The 19,202-nt window shown below is 42.6% G+C and overlaps 1 protein-coding gene across 1 annotated transcript in view; it reads right to left on the minus strand.

The window, feature by feature from the left end:
* OCA2 (OCA2 melanosomal transmembrane protein) overlaps positions 1-19,202 on the minus strand; it is an 833,084-nt gene that overhangs the window by 310,176 nt on the left and 503,706 nt on the right. The window contains exons 17-18 of the mRNA XM_086934183.1: positions 11,742-11,799; positions 9,734-9,842 (exon numbers count right to left, since the gene is read on the minus strand). Of these exons, the coding sequence (XP_086790309.1) occupies positions 9,734-9,842; positions 11,742-11,799 (167 nt within the window). The remainder of the gene's footprint in view (positions 1-9,733; positions 9,843-11,741; positions 11,800-19,202) is intronic.

Here is a 19,202-nt window from a genome sequence, read left to right on the forward strand (position 1 = left end):
AAAATAGCTGTTATGGAGACAAAATTTCAATAATTGTAACAAGAATTTTTTTTGTTTATGGGGAGATCTTCCATTTTTAACAATGCCCATTCAATGGACTCCAATCCCGCATGATGAGGTATGGAGGTATAAAGTGCCACCACGTCGATGGTGCACATAATCCAGTGTTGTTGAAATCCTTCCTCTAGCCATTTCAACTTGTTTAAAAAATCTGTTGTGTCCTTTATGTAATGATCAATGTATTTACCAAGGGGGTCAAAAATTGACCCACACCTTGATACAATTGGTCTTAGTGGAGGGTTCGTTGGGTGTTTATGGATCTTGGGGATCATGTAAAGAGTTGGTCGTCTGGGGTTCTTTTGAGTTAGGTATGCTGAGGTTTGTTCATCGATCCATTCATTGTCTGTAGCTGTTTTCAAAATTTCGTTCAACATCTGTTGTAATGATATTGTTGGATCCGAAGGTAATTTAAGATAAATGTCAGTATCCGCAACATGTTCATTAACTTTGTGTTCATAAAAAACTGTATCCATTAGTACCAGGGCTCCGCCCTTATCTGCTGGTTGTATGGTTAGTGCTGTATTGTTGGCCAAATTATTTATTATGTTTTGCTCTGATTTAGTTAAATTGGTCTGTCGCTTTCGTTTGTAATCTAGCTCTTGTAGATCCTTTCTGACCATTATTTCGAAAGTATCCAACATTTTATGTGATACTGATGCTTGAAATACACTCTTTGGTTTGAATTTCCTCATGGTGTTATCTTATATGTTCTCAGTTGGTTCAACCACGTTTTCAAATAATGTCTGAGTTTTAATGTCCTCATAAATCTGAAGAATGCTCCCTCAGTCTCCATTTCATTTGTAGTTGTTGTTGGAACAAATGTAAGGCCTTTGTTCAAAGTTGTTCTCTGTTGTCTAGTTAATGTGGTAGATGATATGTTGATGATTAACTCACTGTGCGCCCGCTCCTCAGTGCTTTTCCGGCCACTTCCTCTCCTTGTTTTGCGCTTACTATAGGTGTCTCCGTGGGTGCCGTCGGTGGTTGTTCTGAGTCCTGTTCCTGCGACAAAAAAGACGTTTCTCTGCTAGTGGATGCTTGGTTGTTAGTGTCTGCTGTTAATAGTACGCCTTCTTGTGTAGCTTTGACCGGTCCTCTGCGTATGAACGTCTCCTTGTCAGTCACCAGACTTTCCTCTGAGGAACGTGTAGATGTTGGTGTTTTCTTTGGAATATATTGGCGTCGTGCATAAATGTCTGCCCAGGTATAAACCTGCCTTTTAGTTACACAGCACCTTGCCCTTAGGGTCACTTGGGAGTGGCCTATGTGTAATAAATGGGAATTTGAAGCTTGGCAAGAGGTTTTAAACACCAGGTTGAAGTGGCAGGGAACTGCACACACAGTCTTTGCAATGGCAGGCCTGAGGCCGGTTTGTAAGCTACTTCTGTGGGTGGTACAATCAGTGTTGGAGCCCACTAGAAGCATTTATATCACAGGCCCTGGGTATAAGGTATACCACTTAACAAGGGACTTACAGGTAAACTATGCAAATCAGGTATATACCACTGTCAGCATGTTTAGGGGAGAAGTGCATGCAATTTAGTACTGGTTAGCAGTGGTAAAGTGCTCAAGTCATAAAGCCAAACAATAGATACAGCAAAAAATGGAAGCTAAAAGAAAAATAGTTGACATATCTAACCCATCCAAAGACTAACACTTTCCCTACTGTTGCTTAAAGAGGATTGGGAATGGTAAAAGGAATCCCTCTGCAGTCCACCACTTTTTTTAGTGTTACGTTTTGTGGACTTTTACTATTTAATGTTTAATTTACTTATTTGATAAATGCAACTTTTTTCTTTATTATCATTAATATAGGTTTGTTATAAGTTTCTTGATTTTTTATTGTTATTTTAATGTATTTTAAACTGTTATTTTTAAAGTGTATGATCATGTATGCATTTTGTTCTGCATTCAATTTTAAAACTATTTGTAATTATATTATTTTTAGGGGTGGAAGAAACTTGCTCAATTTGCTGCAGCATAATTAAGTGAATTTACGGCTAAATTATGCTAGACTACATGAGCAGTACAACCCTGTTTTTAATGCTAGTAGCCGCATTAGCGAGTACATGGTTAAACACCGACAACTCAGCAGTGCTAACCTCTAAATAGGACTGCTACAGTTGGTACGTCAAGGTATCAAACAACTTGCTCTATTAAACCAGACTTGATACCCAAGTCAAATTTAATGAAACTTGTTGATACATGCAACTATTATAACGTTGCCACTCTGATGCCCAAATTTCTGAGCTGGCCTTTGCAGATGAAGGCTACAAGACAACCTTCTGCTGACTCCCAGGACAGGTAACAGAGGCCTGCTGCTGAAGGAGGTGTTACCTTCTCCTGGCAGGAAGCCAACGGGGTATTAGTTCCCAAGGCAAGCGCCAAAGGAGAAGCCATCTTTGAAGGGCACATGATGAACATCCACAAGAGGGGCTGCTCTTTTGCTTGGGTAGACCGGTTAGTGTCCGGGACAGAGAGGGGGTAAATATTGGCCAAACCAGCTTTTCAATAGGCGTACAGCCCCCAAGCAGACACACCTTTAAGGAGGGCTACCGAGCTCCAAAACCCAAGAGAAAGGTTTAGCTATCTTGGAGTGGACAGAATAGAGCACTCTGGGATAGCTAGATGTCACAATTCACAGGACGCGGTCCTCAGGTGTGAGGGAACCAAGTGACTTCATTGGCTAGAAACCTCACCTAAGGGCACTTTCTGGGCATAAAAGGCACCCCTGGCTCCCAGAACTCAAATATCACTTGGATTGGAAAAGAGGACTGAAGGGTGGGCTGCCCTGCTGACCTCGGACCTGGCAAGAAGAGGCTTCACCAAAGTTGGACTGCACCTGCTGCTCCTTGGGCTAGCAAAGATAGGACTGTGCCTGTGGTGTCCTGCTAATGGTAAAGTAATCCCCTGAGCCCAGCCAGAAGAAGAGACTCCAAGAGTTAGTTGGCAGACTTCCTGTTAACAAGCACAAGGTCACAAAAGTTGAGGTTACCTGCCTGGGCAAGCTGGTAGCCCAGATCACTGGATCCTTGCTCCTCATCGCAGCACCGCTTGGGAGTCCGGGACCTGATGCCCAGAAGTTGCACCAGAGTCTGCTGGGCCAGGGAGAGTTGACAGTGTGCAGATTGGTTGCCCAGGAGAGTTACTGCACAAAGAGGGAATTGCTTATTTTGTTGTGCTCAGTAGACAAGTGACGACTGGGCTTTTGCTGGACCAAAGAGGACTCTGAAGGACTTCGACACCTGTGGATAAAGTTGCTCTACCTGGAAAGTGGCCTGTGGAATAGTCCCAGGAAGACCACCTTCGGCAGCACAGCATCTTCAGCATCCTGAATCCCTTGCATCAGAACCACTCCATAGACGTTAATGGCAACTGGCCACTAAGTCTTTAACTGGACTGAAACTTACTTGACTTGCGAAAGTAACTAGCTTCGCTTTTAGATCTTGCTGGCCCTCTTGACAAGCTTCTCCATTGGAGTTTGTTGCCCAAAGTACTTCTAAGTAACCACATTAATCACTGGTGTAACTGTTCAAAAAGTTTCTAAGTGTTAAATCTGATGAACTTGCCAGTGCTTCTTCGTGGTTCAATGAAGAGTCTTGATTAATTGTCCCTTTAAAAATGTATATTTCCGGAATACTGCAGTGAATTCTTTTCATTTTGGAGTCTATAAATACATAAAAATGCAACCTGGTTGAGCAAATGTTTGACAAATAAAACCGGACTGGTCTTTAAGGGGTTGGAAGTGTTTTACACGTTGAAGCCTCACAGCCACACCATCTAATACACCCCTTTTTAGGTCTCGGCCTGATCAAGCGCATGCGCTGGTCTCGGCCGAGACATTTTGGGGCTCTAAGAAATACTACTTTGCCAGCAATCAGCTTGCTAGAACACGCATAAGAGTGCACTCGCGCATGCGCGTTATAGCATCATGATCGCCGGCAAGTTAGCACTTGCGATGACGCGCGTGCACACCACGCGCGTCACCACTCGCCTTTTTTTTATTTAATTTCGTGGCCGCCAATGCTTGTTACTTTTTCCGTCCCTTTTCCTTGCTTCTTTGCTGGCGCGCGTGATCCCTGCTTTCACTTTTGCTCTCTGGCGTCTTGTTGTAACTTGGAATGGATGGCGATGTATCATCACGGGTAGAGCAATGTGCCAAATATAAAGAAGGTGAGAAAAGATTGAGAGTGGGTTTGCAGTCCAATGTAGGGGAAGTGCGGGAACCATATCTCTCCCTCAACTTTTCTTCTTCTCTGTCAATTTAGTCCAGCACTTTCATAAGGCAAATAAGTATGTTGCCCTTAAGAACCACAACTGCATGGTACTAGCTTACATGGAAGTGCCAGAAATGTTTATTTTTATTGTGTAACAGGAAGTCTTAATAACATCAAAAGCGCAGTGCAGAAAATATTTTCATTTCATCTGCCCCCAGTGCAGCTGCTTCTCTTCGTTACTTGAAGCTGCATGCTCCCCCCACCCCCCTCCCCAACATGCTTGGGAGGGATGTATTACCTCAGCGCCCCCATCAGGGCTGGCTTCCTCTCAATCTTCTGCTTAACTCTGGAGGCGGTATATAAGAGTGATTTTTCACAAGTGCAATAGCTACAAGACTACACTGTTTGCCACAGTGATAACATGAGGTGCATAGCGGAAAGAGAATCACACGGTTTGGGTAAGAGGGTACCGAGGGTAAGAGGGTACCGAGGCATAAGGGACAGTTGAAGGGTGATTTTTCGGACTACATTATTTCAATCTTGGAACCATTCATGAACAGGAAGCTAGGTGTGTGGGTATTATGTTTTGATTATATGTGGACTGAGTTGCACAGAAAATATAGAAGGTATTCCTCTCTGTCTTTTCCTATTGAGGGAAACATGACCACGCTTCTGTGTAAAGAGTGTTGTGAAAAGTTTTTCCCCATTGCTGATGTGCCTGAACCAGCACATAGCTAGTATGCTAGTCTCGCTTGTACTTTGTTTTTTTACCCCCTTAAATTAGTGGACAGAGTGGCTGCATGTGGAACCACTGTGAATGAGTTTCCCTTACATCAGCAAAAGAACTAGGTGAGCTGCAAACTAGCCCAAGAAATGTTTTTAAGGTCTCACTGAACCAAAGTGCATGCATTGTTCTGTGAGTATAGTAAGGGGCTTTCAAAAATGCTTCCAAAGTCTGCAGGCGGATCGGGCGCAGTGCATGTGCGCCGGGCACGCGCACCATTTTTCCGCCTGCAGCCTTTGGGAGCATTTTCGCAGCTGCTTTGATGTTCTCAGTGAGCCGCGTGGCCACTTAGAACATCAAAGCGGCCGTGAAATGCTCACCATTTGCCACCCCCTCCCTTATCCCACATCTCTTGTTCAGTCCCTCTATCTCATGCTGCCACAAATCCAGCAGATGGCAGCACTGTATAACTATTTACAACAGAAAAGAGGGTGGGCATAACATTGAGGTGGTTTAAAATTCCATGGCGCATCCTCGTGTGATACTGTCTTTAATAACGGTCCGCCCAAAAACAGAAACACTACTCAAAATTACCTACACCGTTTAACTTTTAAAACACAGAGATCACGCAACATCATTATTTCCCATACTGTTCTAAGTTTGTAGAGTCTGCTATATATTCTATTCGCGTTTAGACACCACCTTACTGGCGTTTTCCAGCGATTGGGTTGTGGTGTGGCGTGCAGCTACTTCTCATAAGATGCTTGTAAACTGACATGCTGTCATTTCTGATAAATTGTGTTTTTTCCGGGCCCGCGCACCCATGTCGATGCATATCTAGATGTTATGTAGATGTATGCTTCGCTGCATTTCATGTTTACATGAAGCAGACTATTTGTTCTTGTATATTTATAGGTCACGTTAATACCCGGAGGAATTTTCGGGTTCCAGGATGGGTGGGAGGGGTGAGGCAGAGCGCAGGTAGCACGTCATGTAAAAACGTTGTTGTCTCAATTTATTTTGTCCGTATAGTGGCAATTGAGACTCGCACCGTGCGGTGATTTGGAGTGCACTATGGCTACTGCACTCAATGTAAGATAATGTAGCGCCTAAATAAGGAAGCACCTTCATTGTGTTTTGTATCACTCTCTTCCCATAGCACACATCTCCTGTCGTCTGCGTGTCCGCCCCCCCCCCCATCCCGTCTTGGTCTGTACCCCCCTCAGCTGCGTTCACTGGCATTCCACCGTGCCCCAGACATCCAATATCTTCCCAAATTCCTGGGGCATCCCCAGCCTTTGTACATCAGTTTTTCCAGGGCTCAACACCTCTACATTTCCTTCGCCCAGCCGTGCACTCTTGGTCTGTCAGTATTTCACCATTTCCGCGCCAATTTCTCTTTTGGCCAGTAGGTATTCCAGGTCACCAGAAACACAATGCCCCCCCCCCCACACACACACACAATGCACCCCACCCACACACACACACACTACGCCCCCCCACACACACACTACGCCCCCCCACACACACACGTGCCGCCACACACACTACGCCCCCACACACACACACACACTACACCCCCACCCACACACTACGCCAACCCCACACACACATCACCCTCACTCTGTTTATCTATCGCCCTCCCTCTATCTATCGCCCTCCCTCTATCTATCGCCCTCCCTCTATCTATCGCCCTCCCTCTATCTATCGCCCTCCCTCTATCTATCGCCCTCCCTCTATCTATCGCCCTCCCTCTATCTATCGCCCTCCCTCTATCTATCGCCCTCCCTCTATCGCCCTCCCTCTATCTATCGCCCTCCCTCTATCGCCCTCCCTCTATCTATCGCCCTCCCTCTATCGCCCTCCCTCTATCGCCCTCCCTCTATCGCCCTCCCTCTATCGCCCTCCCTCTATCGCCCTCCCTCTATCGCCCTCCCTCTATCGCCCTCCCTCTATCGCCCTCCCTCTATCGCCCTCCCTCTATCGCCCTCCCTCTATCGCCCTCCCTCTATCGCCCTCACTCTATCGCCCTCACTCTATCGCCCTCACTCTATCGCATCACCACAGCATCACTCAGCACCACCACAGCATCACTCAGCGGCCCATAACATCACTATGCGCTACCACAGCATCACTGAACGCCACAGTATCATTCGTCGCCACCAAAACATAACTGAGCGCCACCACAGCATCAATCTGTGCAACCATTCAACAACAAATGGTTCAAATATGCTCTCTCAATGTTTCAAGCTTTATTACAAATGCCACAAAAAGATGTTTATATTTCACTTCTATTCTTGGATTTTCTTCACAATAAAATACACTAACGATAATCTTCACAAAAGTTATTTACAAAAGTTTAAGCTATTGCCATTATAAATTACATTAACTTTTATTTACGTATTATTAAAAAAAATTAAAAGCCATTGTTATTTGTAATATCAATACATCTAAGTCACGTAAATACAACACATGTTGCATTACAAATGCCATAGGTGTCACATTTGCGAAAGTTATAACTATTGGCATTGTAAATGACAAAGCTATTAATTTCGCTATTTTCAAAACCAACACATAAAAAAAAATATGTCATTTACAATACCAATAGCTCAAACTTTCCTAATGCGAGACCTATTGCATTGCAAATGCTTGTTCTCACATATTATTAAATACGATAAATATCATATTTTAAATTTAGAAATACAACATGTTTTATTAAATTATTACTACATTTAATTACATTAAATTCTATCCATCAATGTGAGTAATTATTAATGCATAAAAACGTTTTACTTTAGGTATGCTGTTAGTCAAAAAAACACAAGTTGTGGAGGGGTTGGGAATCACTTGCTCTTTGGTGCCAGACCTTCCAGCAGAGGCTGGGTCAGGTGTGTGGCTGACTGGAGGTCAGGCTCGGCCTGTTAGGATTTCAGACCCTCTAATTTTTCCACGGCTGTTTATTACCTTTTTTTCTGTGGTCACTATAGAGACCCAGCAGCTCTTCCTCAGGGCTGCCCACTGATTAAACAGCTGTGGAGGGGTGTGGACACGATGGACCACGAGGAGCCCTTGGCAGGGATGGTGCATCAAAGCATTAATTGGTTAGATCATATATGTGTTTAAAAAATGTCATGTTACACCTGATGAACAGGGCTGGATGAAGGGTGGGGCTGACCTAGCCTTAGCAGGGACAAAGCAATATAGCCCTCCCTGTTTATGTCATACATCTGTACTAAATTTAATGGTCTATCAGTATTCCTCGGGTATTGTTCTAAAGTCAACTTGCCAGACAGGGGCCACAACCTGGATTATTCAGGCATGGCTTGGTGCAGGGGTTTTTGGTGGCGAAGATCACATCATTGTTGGCCTTCTCAACCTGCAGTGATAATTGTGTTACAAAAAGATATTTTTTTATGACCTAGAACACTTCGAGTTCTCAATCCTCTTCATGTGAATTCTAGCCAACTATGGTGCTGGTTAGAGAGTGGGCTAACCTTCTGATAGTTCAGATCCTTTAACCCTACACCAGGAAGACGAGAACAATGAAAAACAGTAACAAAGAGAGAAAGCAATGATGCAAACAACCCTAAAGGAGTGATCTGTGGGGTAGGAAGAATTTTTGGTGGATGAAAAAGGCACGAGGTGAAATAAAGATTAGACAGCCTTGTTATTTGGTATTCAGCAAACCAGACATTCAACGGCAGTGTGCTTCTTGAAGAAATGTGAACCCCGGAACTTATTCTTCTACGAATTAATCATGGAGAGCATTTCATGGCAAGAACGAGATCCCTTAAATGGAGACAGACGTTTCGGCATTCATAAGACACAAGAGGAAGGAGATGAGAGTCAAAGGCAGGGCCTACACTCGGGATCGGAAAGGCAAGTAGTTGACTCGGTCACTTGCAAGAATGAATAGGCACACCACAGGTGCACATCAGGGAATAAATACTGTGGTTGTCAGCAGCATGAGATCACCAATTTGACGAGTCAAGTAGGAAGAGCTGCAAAGCAGACAGCACATCAAAAAGAAAACCGCCACAATAGGCATTTTTAAGTTCTGTCCTTTGAGACATATTTAGCTGCCTCGGCAGACTATTGTTTTAATTAAAAAAAAAAGAATAATGCGCGTAAATGAAGGCGTTTTTGATCTGTTGACGTCATTCACAATTTGCTTCCTCCCTACCAGAGCACGGGGCAACCCACTTTACACACTAGCTCCCTTTGCGTTGAGTGACTGCACAAAACCTATGCACATTGTTCACATCCTCTTAAAAACAGTTACTTGCATTTTTGTGACACGACGCGTCTCTTTCAAACTGGTTTTAAAAATGTTGCTTCGGTCTTTAATATTTAAAAAATGCTATTTATTTTGCTTGCACTTCCCCGGTCTAGATACACGGTAGCTTATTTCCGGTTCCCTTTTTAAAGTTGCTGTTAAAAATTTTCAAGTTGGGTATTTTTTTCTTGTCACTTTCACAAAAAAACTGATAATAAAATCCATGAAATAACAGACTATTAAAAAAATGTTTTTATTAAAATAGCCACCTCAGTGAATTTTTTCTAAATTGACCATTTATTGCAGGCATATGCTCGCCACGTTTAGGTGGTGGCACTTTCATTTAATAATTTTTTGTGGCATATGCTTGCAAAAAAAAAAAAAAACCTGTAACCAGGATGTCGAGGGCAATTTTTGTTTCAAATGAAGTACAATTAGCATAAGAGAAGTCAAGCTTACCAAGCTCCAGATGGATGCCTTCCACGAATGAATTGAGAAAGAACATGAGGATAACAATCGCCAATACGGACAGGCACTTGACGAGTAAAATTTTGTCTGTTATGCAGTGCTGCAAAAGAGGGAATCAAGAACACGTTGTGTTTACATATGCACTACTCTTATTGCATTGTATGCATTAATGCTGCTAAATAGATGGTCTCATTAGATTACTTCTTGTAAATGCAACCAAAGTCATTACAATATGCAAAACGGGAAAATGTAAATGTAAATGTGTGAAGCTTATATAGCGCATGACTTACCCTGGGGCATCTCCGCGCTTGCTTAGGGAACCCGTCCTGGTATTCCCCTGTGAGACAACCCTGGCAGGGTATCCACAAGGTGAAAGCCAGGCATCCCACCGCGAGGGGCCGATGTGTAGATTAAGCAAGCTATTGCCCAGAGTCGCAGAGTGTGAACCCATGAGTCAAGAAGGCACCGTAGCGAGAATTATCGAGTCCGTGGAATTATTGAGCCCAAGACCCACCGAGGCGGGGAATTGAACCCTGGTCCAGGGCCGAACTCAAGCTCCAGGTCTGCCGCCTCCAACCCCTGAGCCACACTTCTCCACTATTGCATTCACATTTAGAAAAAGTAGCACCGGATTGTTATTTAAATGTAGAAATGTGTGCCTATTTTTCCAGAATCAACAATACAGAATATACAAAATACTGAAGCAAATAATGTAAAGGCACATTTTCTAAAGCGTGATCTCTACCTGCACACCTCTTGGTATTAGTAAACAAGACTATCACCAAGAGAAAAGCTTTTAACAACATGATACCAAGCAGAAGCCGAGACTTTAAGCATTTCACCCATCACCTTTGTTTTTCACTATGATGCCCGACATGTGGCAGGTAGAACAGATGAGTACCATGTGCTTCTTTTGCCACAGGACTCAATGCACATCTCACTGATGAGGCCAAGGAGGATCAAAACCAACGTGAGATTGATTGTGTTACTTTCTAAAGAGGATATTTCCATTTTGTTCCTTTCTAGAGAGAGATCTAATGAAGCAGGACCAAATCTGATTTGTATATAGTGGATCCTGTCTGAAACGGCATAGAGCAGCGGTTCATAACCTGTGGCCCAGGGACCCTGGGGGTCTGTGAGGCCCACTCAAGGGGTCCGTGACTGCTTACATAATTAAATAATATAAACAGATTAAATAAAGTGTATATAAGTAAAGAAGCAAAATGTTCAGCTGGAAACTTTAAGCCATTCTGTTAATGTCAGGAATTTGAAAGTGAAGATTAAAAATGAAGTTGGTATCCTCAGAGTGGCTCATGAGAGCAGTGCAAGTGCATCTAACAGAACACAGTATGGACGATGAGAGGCCTCAATTGAATTTAGAAAAGCTCCATCCTTCCCATTACAATTTACATTGTTTTTATATGGTATGTGAATTAAATTAAATATTTCATAATGTGTATATTTTTTGGGTGAATACTTATTTCTGTATTTTTATGCATTTTATTGCGTGGTCCCCAGCCTCCACTACTCACTCAGTGGGGGTCTCTGGATTCCAATAAAGATTCGGTGGGGGTCCTGAGTTCCTGTAATGATTAAGTGGGGGTCTACAGAAGCCAAAAAATTACGAACCACTGGCAAAGATTTTAAAATTGATGGTCTGCAATGTAGCGTGAATGATGGTGAGTGGCTGAGTCTGTGTAAGCATTCCAACCATCACCTTTCTGTTTCAGCATAAGCGAGTTACCATTATCTTAGAGAATGGTTTCTGCATCCATGAAGCTCTGTCAGATGCATGAAGTCCTAACATGTCTCAATCCCTTTCCTATGCAGCTTTCTATCAAAGCACAACAATGTACAAGGAAAGACACAGGTGTAGAGTGTGCCTAAGTTGTCCTACTTTTAGCCAAAATATAGCCAATATCCCTTTGAAAGAGGAACAATTTTCATCTAATCTGGAAGGAAGATAAGTGAGCAGAAAATACTAATTCAATCATCTAACCTTTTTTTGTAGCTCTTGAATGTTGGTTTCCCAATTTTTATCTTCCTGTGAAATTTGCCTGAAAGAAAACGTTAAAATGTATTACCTTTACAAACCAGCACAATTAGTCAACTACAAACTGTATTCCATTCATCTTTTCTTTATACACGTGCCATTAGTGTTGTCAAGGATTGTGGTGTAGTTCCTATATTCCCAATAGGCTCTGCGCATTGGAATAATATATCCTATAGATTTGACGTAGGACTTAGGTCGACTGGGTCTCTGCCGAAAATTTTAGAATTAATTGTGAGTGGCAGCTAGCTCAGAGGTCACTAGAAACGTTCTCGAATACACAAGAAGGGATTAGTTTCTGACAACCTCATAAACATGACAACTTTGTTTCCCCAAGATAAAACGTATCTTCAAAGTCATGGAAAGAATAGATAGATATTTTACTCAGTCAATCGTGCATGCTTCGTTTCATCAGAGGTGCAGAGAAATATAGAGAGACAGGAGTTTTCAATAAAAGGATTTATTGAACAGTCTTCTTTCTCATGCAAAAGAAATGAACCACTACAATCATAATACTGGCTGTAAAGTATAATGCGTACAGCAAGAAGAGTATTATAAAATAATACTGTAAAAGCATGGTATGGTTTGTAAGCCATGAAATACATACATAAATAACAGACTAAAAGTACTCAACTGGTGCTTCTAAAATACGCCTACCCCATTGTACCTAACCTAAGTCTAGTACGAGGGAAGAAGTCAGTGAGGTGTAGCATAGGTTTAGTTTCTTTGCCAATAATCTATCCAAGATTTCTCTTAAGGTCTAATCAGCGCCGTACCTTGGTTTAGAATGAAGGAGGTCTGGTATCTCTGTCTCTGGACTCGATTTCCCAACACCCGTGAGGGGAGCTTGGAAACACTGGAGCTGGATTCTCAGCGAGAGAAAGGCAGCCTCTCTGTCAGTGCGTCAGCTGGAGGGTCGGCTTCCTTCGGCACTTGCTGAAGTGAGCTGCGTCGGGCAAGTAGATAGTCAAACTGTTCCAAACCACCGTGTGTTTGCTAGAGCAAGTGTAGGCATATTTATACCTTGAAGGTGCCTGGTTTGACGTAAAGTCGGACATAATAACGGCATCAAAGAACCCCAAGGGAATGGTAGTTCTTTGAAAACTCCATGATTTCTAGGACAAATCAATATTCAAGATAGGGGATTTCCCGGACTGCTGAAGCTGAGTTTTCCAAGAAATCGTTGTGGCTTTTCAGAACTAGTGGAAGTATCCATGCCTGTATTTGGACTGCATGGGCAATGTCTAAATATTGTTATGATTTATACGCCTATATAAGGGCAATGTGAATTATACCTATATAAGGGCATGAATCTGGAGAATTTCACTTGGGTCCTAAAACGCTATACAACAGGATCACTGGGGCACTTCACAGACTTTATTATAAAACTTAAACAATTAAGATAATAACCTATTCTGTGTTCTACAATAACAAAACTAAGAACAAAGTCACTAAGATTAAAAAGCCATGTAAGGATAGCTCCCTCCAACGTGCTATCCTATGACCTCACAGGTCCCAGGACACCAATTATATCACTGGTGACATTTAGCATCATCAGTTCCTCAATGTGGAATTAAGTAATCATTTGTGTCTTGTGTTAATTTTTTTGTGGTGAGGGCAGGAACAGCATTAGATTGTTGAGTGTTTACCTCAATCTAGGGTAGGCATCTCTGTGAGCGCTTATATATATATATTTTTCATAGCGGGAGTTGGGTAGACCCTGCAGAATGTTTGTGGGTCTCCCACACTGCCTTGGCAAGTAGCCAGCTGTACTTCCAGCCTCCAGGAGCTGCTTGTCTATGTGGAGTATAGCACAGCAAAAGATAGCTGTTATGGCATCCCAATGTTATCGGGAGGCTGCAGAACTGGTGAACAGGCTGGCGCTAGCAACCCTTTTGGCATCCAATTGTCACAAGGTGGCTGCAATGGCAGTCAGTTGCCCATCCTTATCTGCCTCCATAGCAGTCCTTCATTTGTGTAAAAAAAATATATGATCCATGGCTCTCATCATGAGGCTACTGCAGCTTGCACCACACATTGCCCTGCCAATAATAGTCACAAAACTACTAACCATTACACCCCTACAAGTGTGACAATTCCAGGCCCCAAAGCTATGGGTTGAGCGGCAGGTAAATAGTCATTGTTAATATATATTCAATTAATATTTAACTTGTTCTGGTCATCTCCAATCTAGCCAGACTGTGCCATGTTGTGGCAGACTGTCACAAGCTCTGGTGTTGACAATTAAGTGTTGGTGCCAAGCACCGGAAACCACTGGCTCAAATTAAGCACTGCTTCATGGGCATCAGTAGGGGCTGTGCTGGTCACTTTGCAGAGGGAAGGTGACTAGAGGAGTGGGTTCACAAACATTGCTCATCAAGCTTTTACAAAGCTGGGTAAGTGGGGGTGGATTTGAGGAGCTTGCAGTATCTCTTCTACTTCTCAGACTCTGGATCAGTTTGAGAAGGTTGCCACAATCCCCCTTTGTTCCGGGTCAAGAAGGGGTATTGAGGTCGCCCACATTTTTTGAACACTAACCCCTGATATTTGATTGGCAAGAGACAGGAATGGGGGCTCTGACTGAAAGGGCTTGTGGGTCTGCAACCCACTGGCCAGGCAGGGAACCCAATGCAATTGTGTCCACTCATGTTGGATCTTGTGACTCATGAGTCAAACCCCTGCCTCCCAAAACCAGGGTTCCACTGGTCAAGGGAAATATATATATTTTCTTTTCCAGCAAGGCTCGTTAACCAGCAGTGACTGTTTATAAACAAAATTCCTAAAAGGACTAAAAAAAACGCATCTGAATCAATTACAATAAATATCCCATTTACATTTTAGTTTGTTAACCAATTCTAAACCCCAACTGAAAAGATCGCACTAAATTTGAAACTTTATAACAAATTTAAAAATAAGTTCTTCAGAATGCTGTCCAACTTAGTAAAGTCCTTAGGCATCACCCTGGACAAGAACTTGTCAATGAAGGATCACATAGAGAAACTCAGCCAAAGGAGCGCTTTACTCACTAAAACACCTCAAGAAAATTAAGCCTTTCACCCCCATACAATTTCAAGACAGTAGTACAATCTGTAGTTCTCTCTTAAATTTACTCTGGGAACGCCATCTTCGCAGGGATGCTGAAAATTCACCCAGCACCCCCCACCCCCCCTCGCCCCCCTAAGGTCAGTTCTGAAGATGGCGGCCCGGGTCATAACAGGTGCTAAACGGTTTGAACACACACTCCAACCCTCAAGTTCCTCAACTGGCCTCCCACTGAAGGAAGATGTATTTACAAGACCGCCTGCATCACACACAAAGCCCTCCCCACACACACCCCCAACTATCTAGAAAATAAACTTACAAAAGCACGAAGAACCAGAAATCTGAGAAGCTCCAACCCACTTTTCATTCATCCAAAACTGAAAAGGAAAACCATCCAGACTTGCTCTTTTTCTGGAAATACAGCCAGGATACTCTTATAATTTTGGCCAAGTACCATGGTAATATAGGGCATCTATAATGTGTGTCAATGTGGCCATTAAGGTAATTTATGAGGTCATTTGCAGTGCATGTGTGAGTTATCGTTGCATAGTTAACCAAAACTCTTGATTTTCAGTACTTTTAAGTATTCAATCAAAATTGTAATGTTACTTGAACTGGAGCGGTGTGTGACTTTTGTTTTGTTTTTTATTACACTGATCAGTAACTGCTCCTAGTAGAGGATCAGAACTTCCCTTAACAAAAGCTTTGTCTCAACTGATGTATGTATCTAGGAGTTTACAATGTGCCCACGTGCCAGCAAAGGAACACTACTGGATGTTGAAGCCAAAGTATCAGATGCTCAAGCAGCCATATTGTAAAACGGCATGCTGTGCCATCCACTTCAACAATAAACTTTATGAATCACCATCAGAGGGTTTGTTTCTTTAGCCGCATCGCTGCGGCGGCTTTTCCCGCTGTGTGCGGCATTTTTTAAAATACCGCGTTACATGACGAGCTCAGCTCGTCATCAGCATACCAGCGCCGTAGCTGATGACGAGCTGAGCTCGTCATCAGCAGCGAAGAGGTTAAAATTCATTGTTTTTACAAAAAGCAAAAACAATCCAAATTATTAGTATAAAAAGGACCCGCAAAACAGCTCTCACTGAAGAGAATGGAGAATCAGATCCTTCCCCATGAGCAGTAGGCCGGCACAAAGTTGTGTGCTGCTGGGAAGAGCTGGTAAAAAGTCCCTGCATCACAAAAGTTAGGGTGAAATGCAAGGTACCCTTGAACTAATAGGAAGGCAAGGAGTAGCTGTGCATTAGAGAGACTTGGCTGAAGTTATACTACGTGTGCCGGATAAGCAAGGGCATTGTAGGCATTGTATCATTTCCTATATGATCAGGGAAGGGGAATATGCAAAGCATACTCTACCAGCACCAATAAAAGATATTCTTAAGAAATCCAGGGCTAGTGGGCGTGAGTTATTAGAGGGCTCAACCATTTATATAATTTTCAGAATCAACCATGTCAATTCTCAAAATCTGACACTATTTATTCCAAATGTTTTCCTTTAATGTTTTCAATTGTCCACGTCAATTTAATGACGCCAATTTAATTTGTGTTTAAATGCATACTGTGTGTTTGAAAACAGCCAACACTTATTTAGTGCCTCATTCATTTATTCAGGGATTAATTTGAGGTTGTCTAAGGATGGAGTATGCAATTTCTTGCTTGACACCAAGTGACAGTTCAACAGCATACTCAAATTAATTTGACATAATGAGGATCATGAATGATATGCCAGAAACTGCACTCGCCCAATCTGCAAAATGATAATGATAGCTAAGCAGGTATTCTCATTACACTGCACCTTCCATTGAATTTTCACTGGGTTAATCAGATCAGAGTAGTGAAGATTATTGGTAAATAATGAACAGAAGATGCATATATGAATGCCAGCTCCTTTGCTGAATAAACATGTTTGAAGGAGGCAGGATGGGCGTTGGACCTGGCATCTCTTCAGGATTACACCAGATTTTTGGCTTCCTTTGCGGACCCATTTTGTTGCCTTTTAGGAATCTGTGCACTTTTTGCTAACCTGCTGTAAGGTGCTTGTGCTCTCTCCCTAAAACAGGATAAATTTGGCCTGCAATTGATTGATACATTTAGTTTACTTACATGTTCCTAATAAATGGTACTACTTATACCCAGGGCCTGTAAATTAAATGCTACAGTGGGCAGCAGCACTCATTGTACCACACACTTATGTAGCTCTGTAAAACAAGTCTCAGGCCTGCCATTGCTGCTTGTGTTACAGAAATAAACTGCAATTTTGACCTGACAAAATAAAACGTTTGCCAGGTCTAAACCTTCCTTTTCAATAGTTATAAGTCACCCCAAGGTAGGCCCAAAAGGCTCATAGGGCAGGGCATTTCAAAAGTAGTACATGTGTATTTACATTTCACATGTCCTGACCTCCTAAATTCGTTTTTCATTGATGTAAAGCTATCTCTCCTATAGACTAACACTGGCTTACCTTATTACACTTTAACAAGCTATAACTAAAGTTTTGGATCAGTTAGAAAAGTGCAGTTTGCCCTCAAACTAATTTAAAATCCTCTTTAATGATAAAGTTGAATTTTAAGTTTATATTCTAAAAAATGCAACTGTTATAAGGTTGCCTGCCATCTCTGTTACCAAGACCCTCCAGACCTTTATGGCTGGAATCGATATACTGGAACTCTTATTGTGGGGCTTCCAGATGGGACTCTTGGTATACCTTTGTGACTTACCTCGGAATGACCTGTTCACATTACTGATCTAGACCCTTGTGGCTGTAATCGATCTACTGGAACTCTTATTGAGGGATTTCCAGTGGGGACTTTTTAAAAACATACTTTTGTGATTTGACTTCGAAATGACCTTATCACACTACTGATTTTAAGTTCTTTTGTAAAGAACGAAACGCATTGGCTGATGTCTGACTGCATGTTTTACTATAAAGAATAAAAGAAACTTAAAGGACTTCCTTACTAGCGTCTGGACTCTTTTCCTGGTGCACCCTCCATTATCAAAAAAACTGTCAGAAGGTTGGCATTTTTCAGTCTTGAACCCAGTCACCCTAAAAGGGACTCCAAGGGTCAGTTGGCTGATCTTCTGTTTGAGCTACAGGGACACAACGAGCTTTCATTGGCCTACCAGCAACTGCCCAGCACAAGCTGGAGCTGCCTGACCCCTGCTGTTGGCCTCTGCTGGAGTGAGTCCAGATCCCCAAGAGGTTCCCCAAGGTACTGGACAATTGGCCGGCATCAGAATGTACTCTTCCTGAACTCCAGGTGAAAAATACAGGTTTGGTCTCCTCATGACCATGACCCGGACTCTTCACGCTAAACAAGAACCTTCCACAGAGACCGCCAATGCAAAGCTCCAGCTAAACCTGCATTTCGCGACACTAGCGAGTGCCCAGGATTGCCCTTGTGAGGTAACAGCAACCCTTTGAGCAGACAGTGACCACCTGCGACAAACCACCAACCTGAAGCTCCAGCGATGACAGGCCCTTCATGCCAAAAAAGTGACCGTCCACAACGCACAACCTGCTCCTTGCACTAACAACGACCTCCCCATGAATGACATCTCCTCACTCTGACTTGAAAGTAATTATTCGGCAGGACAAACCTGGTCCCTGTATCCAGCTCCATCGCGGTCGGCCTCAACTTATAACCCCAGTCCAACGTGACCACTTTAAAACTTTAAAACTTAAAAAATTCATTACGCTAGTTGTACTGATTGGATTTTTCTTATTTTGGTGTCATTTGATTGAAGTATATTCCATTTTTCTGAATGGGTTTGAGATTTTTGGCGTTGTGTTTTCGCTTTATTATTGTTGGTGTGCTGCATAAATGCTTTACACATTGCCTCTAAGTTACGTCTCTCTACTCTTTTACCAAGCTACCAGAAGGTTAAATATAGGTTTATTCAGTGGCTTTTGTGCTTCCCCTTGACCAGGATTGTGATTATTTTTTGAGTGGGGCTTCCACCCCTCTCAACTAATAAGCCAATTTCTTACAGTGGGTAAATCGGGTAAAAAAAATTGTGAATAGCATCTTAATGATTAGGGGAAATCACTATGGTATTTTCTTAAGTGAAGCCAAAAATGTTTGTTGACACTATTTTTCCCCCAAGGCGTGTTCAAAAAAACCTCAGCAAAGAATGGAAAGCACATTTTCCTAAAAAACAATGTCTTAAAACATGTTTTTGCTCACCCAATGAACAGATATTTGTGCCGCACAATGTGGCCAACTAGGTAATGTGTTTCCACAATGGAGCTGCTTGCAAGCTCGTGTAGGTTTTGAACTAGCGCCATCCGCGTGCACAGATGAGTTTTGAACCAGAGCCACGCAGTCAAGTGTTGGAGACTGCAGCTGC

This window comes from Lissotriton vulgaris, chromosome 8, assembly GCF_964263255.1.
Source record: "Lissotriton vulgaris chromosome 8, aLisVul1.2, whole genome shotgun sequence".
Taxonomy (NCBI): Eukaryota; Metazoa; Chordata; class Amphibia; order Caudata; family Salamandridae; genus Lissotriton; species Lissotriton vulgaris.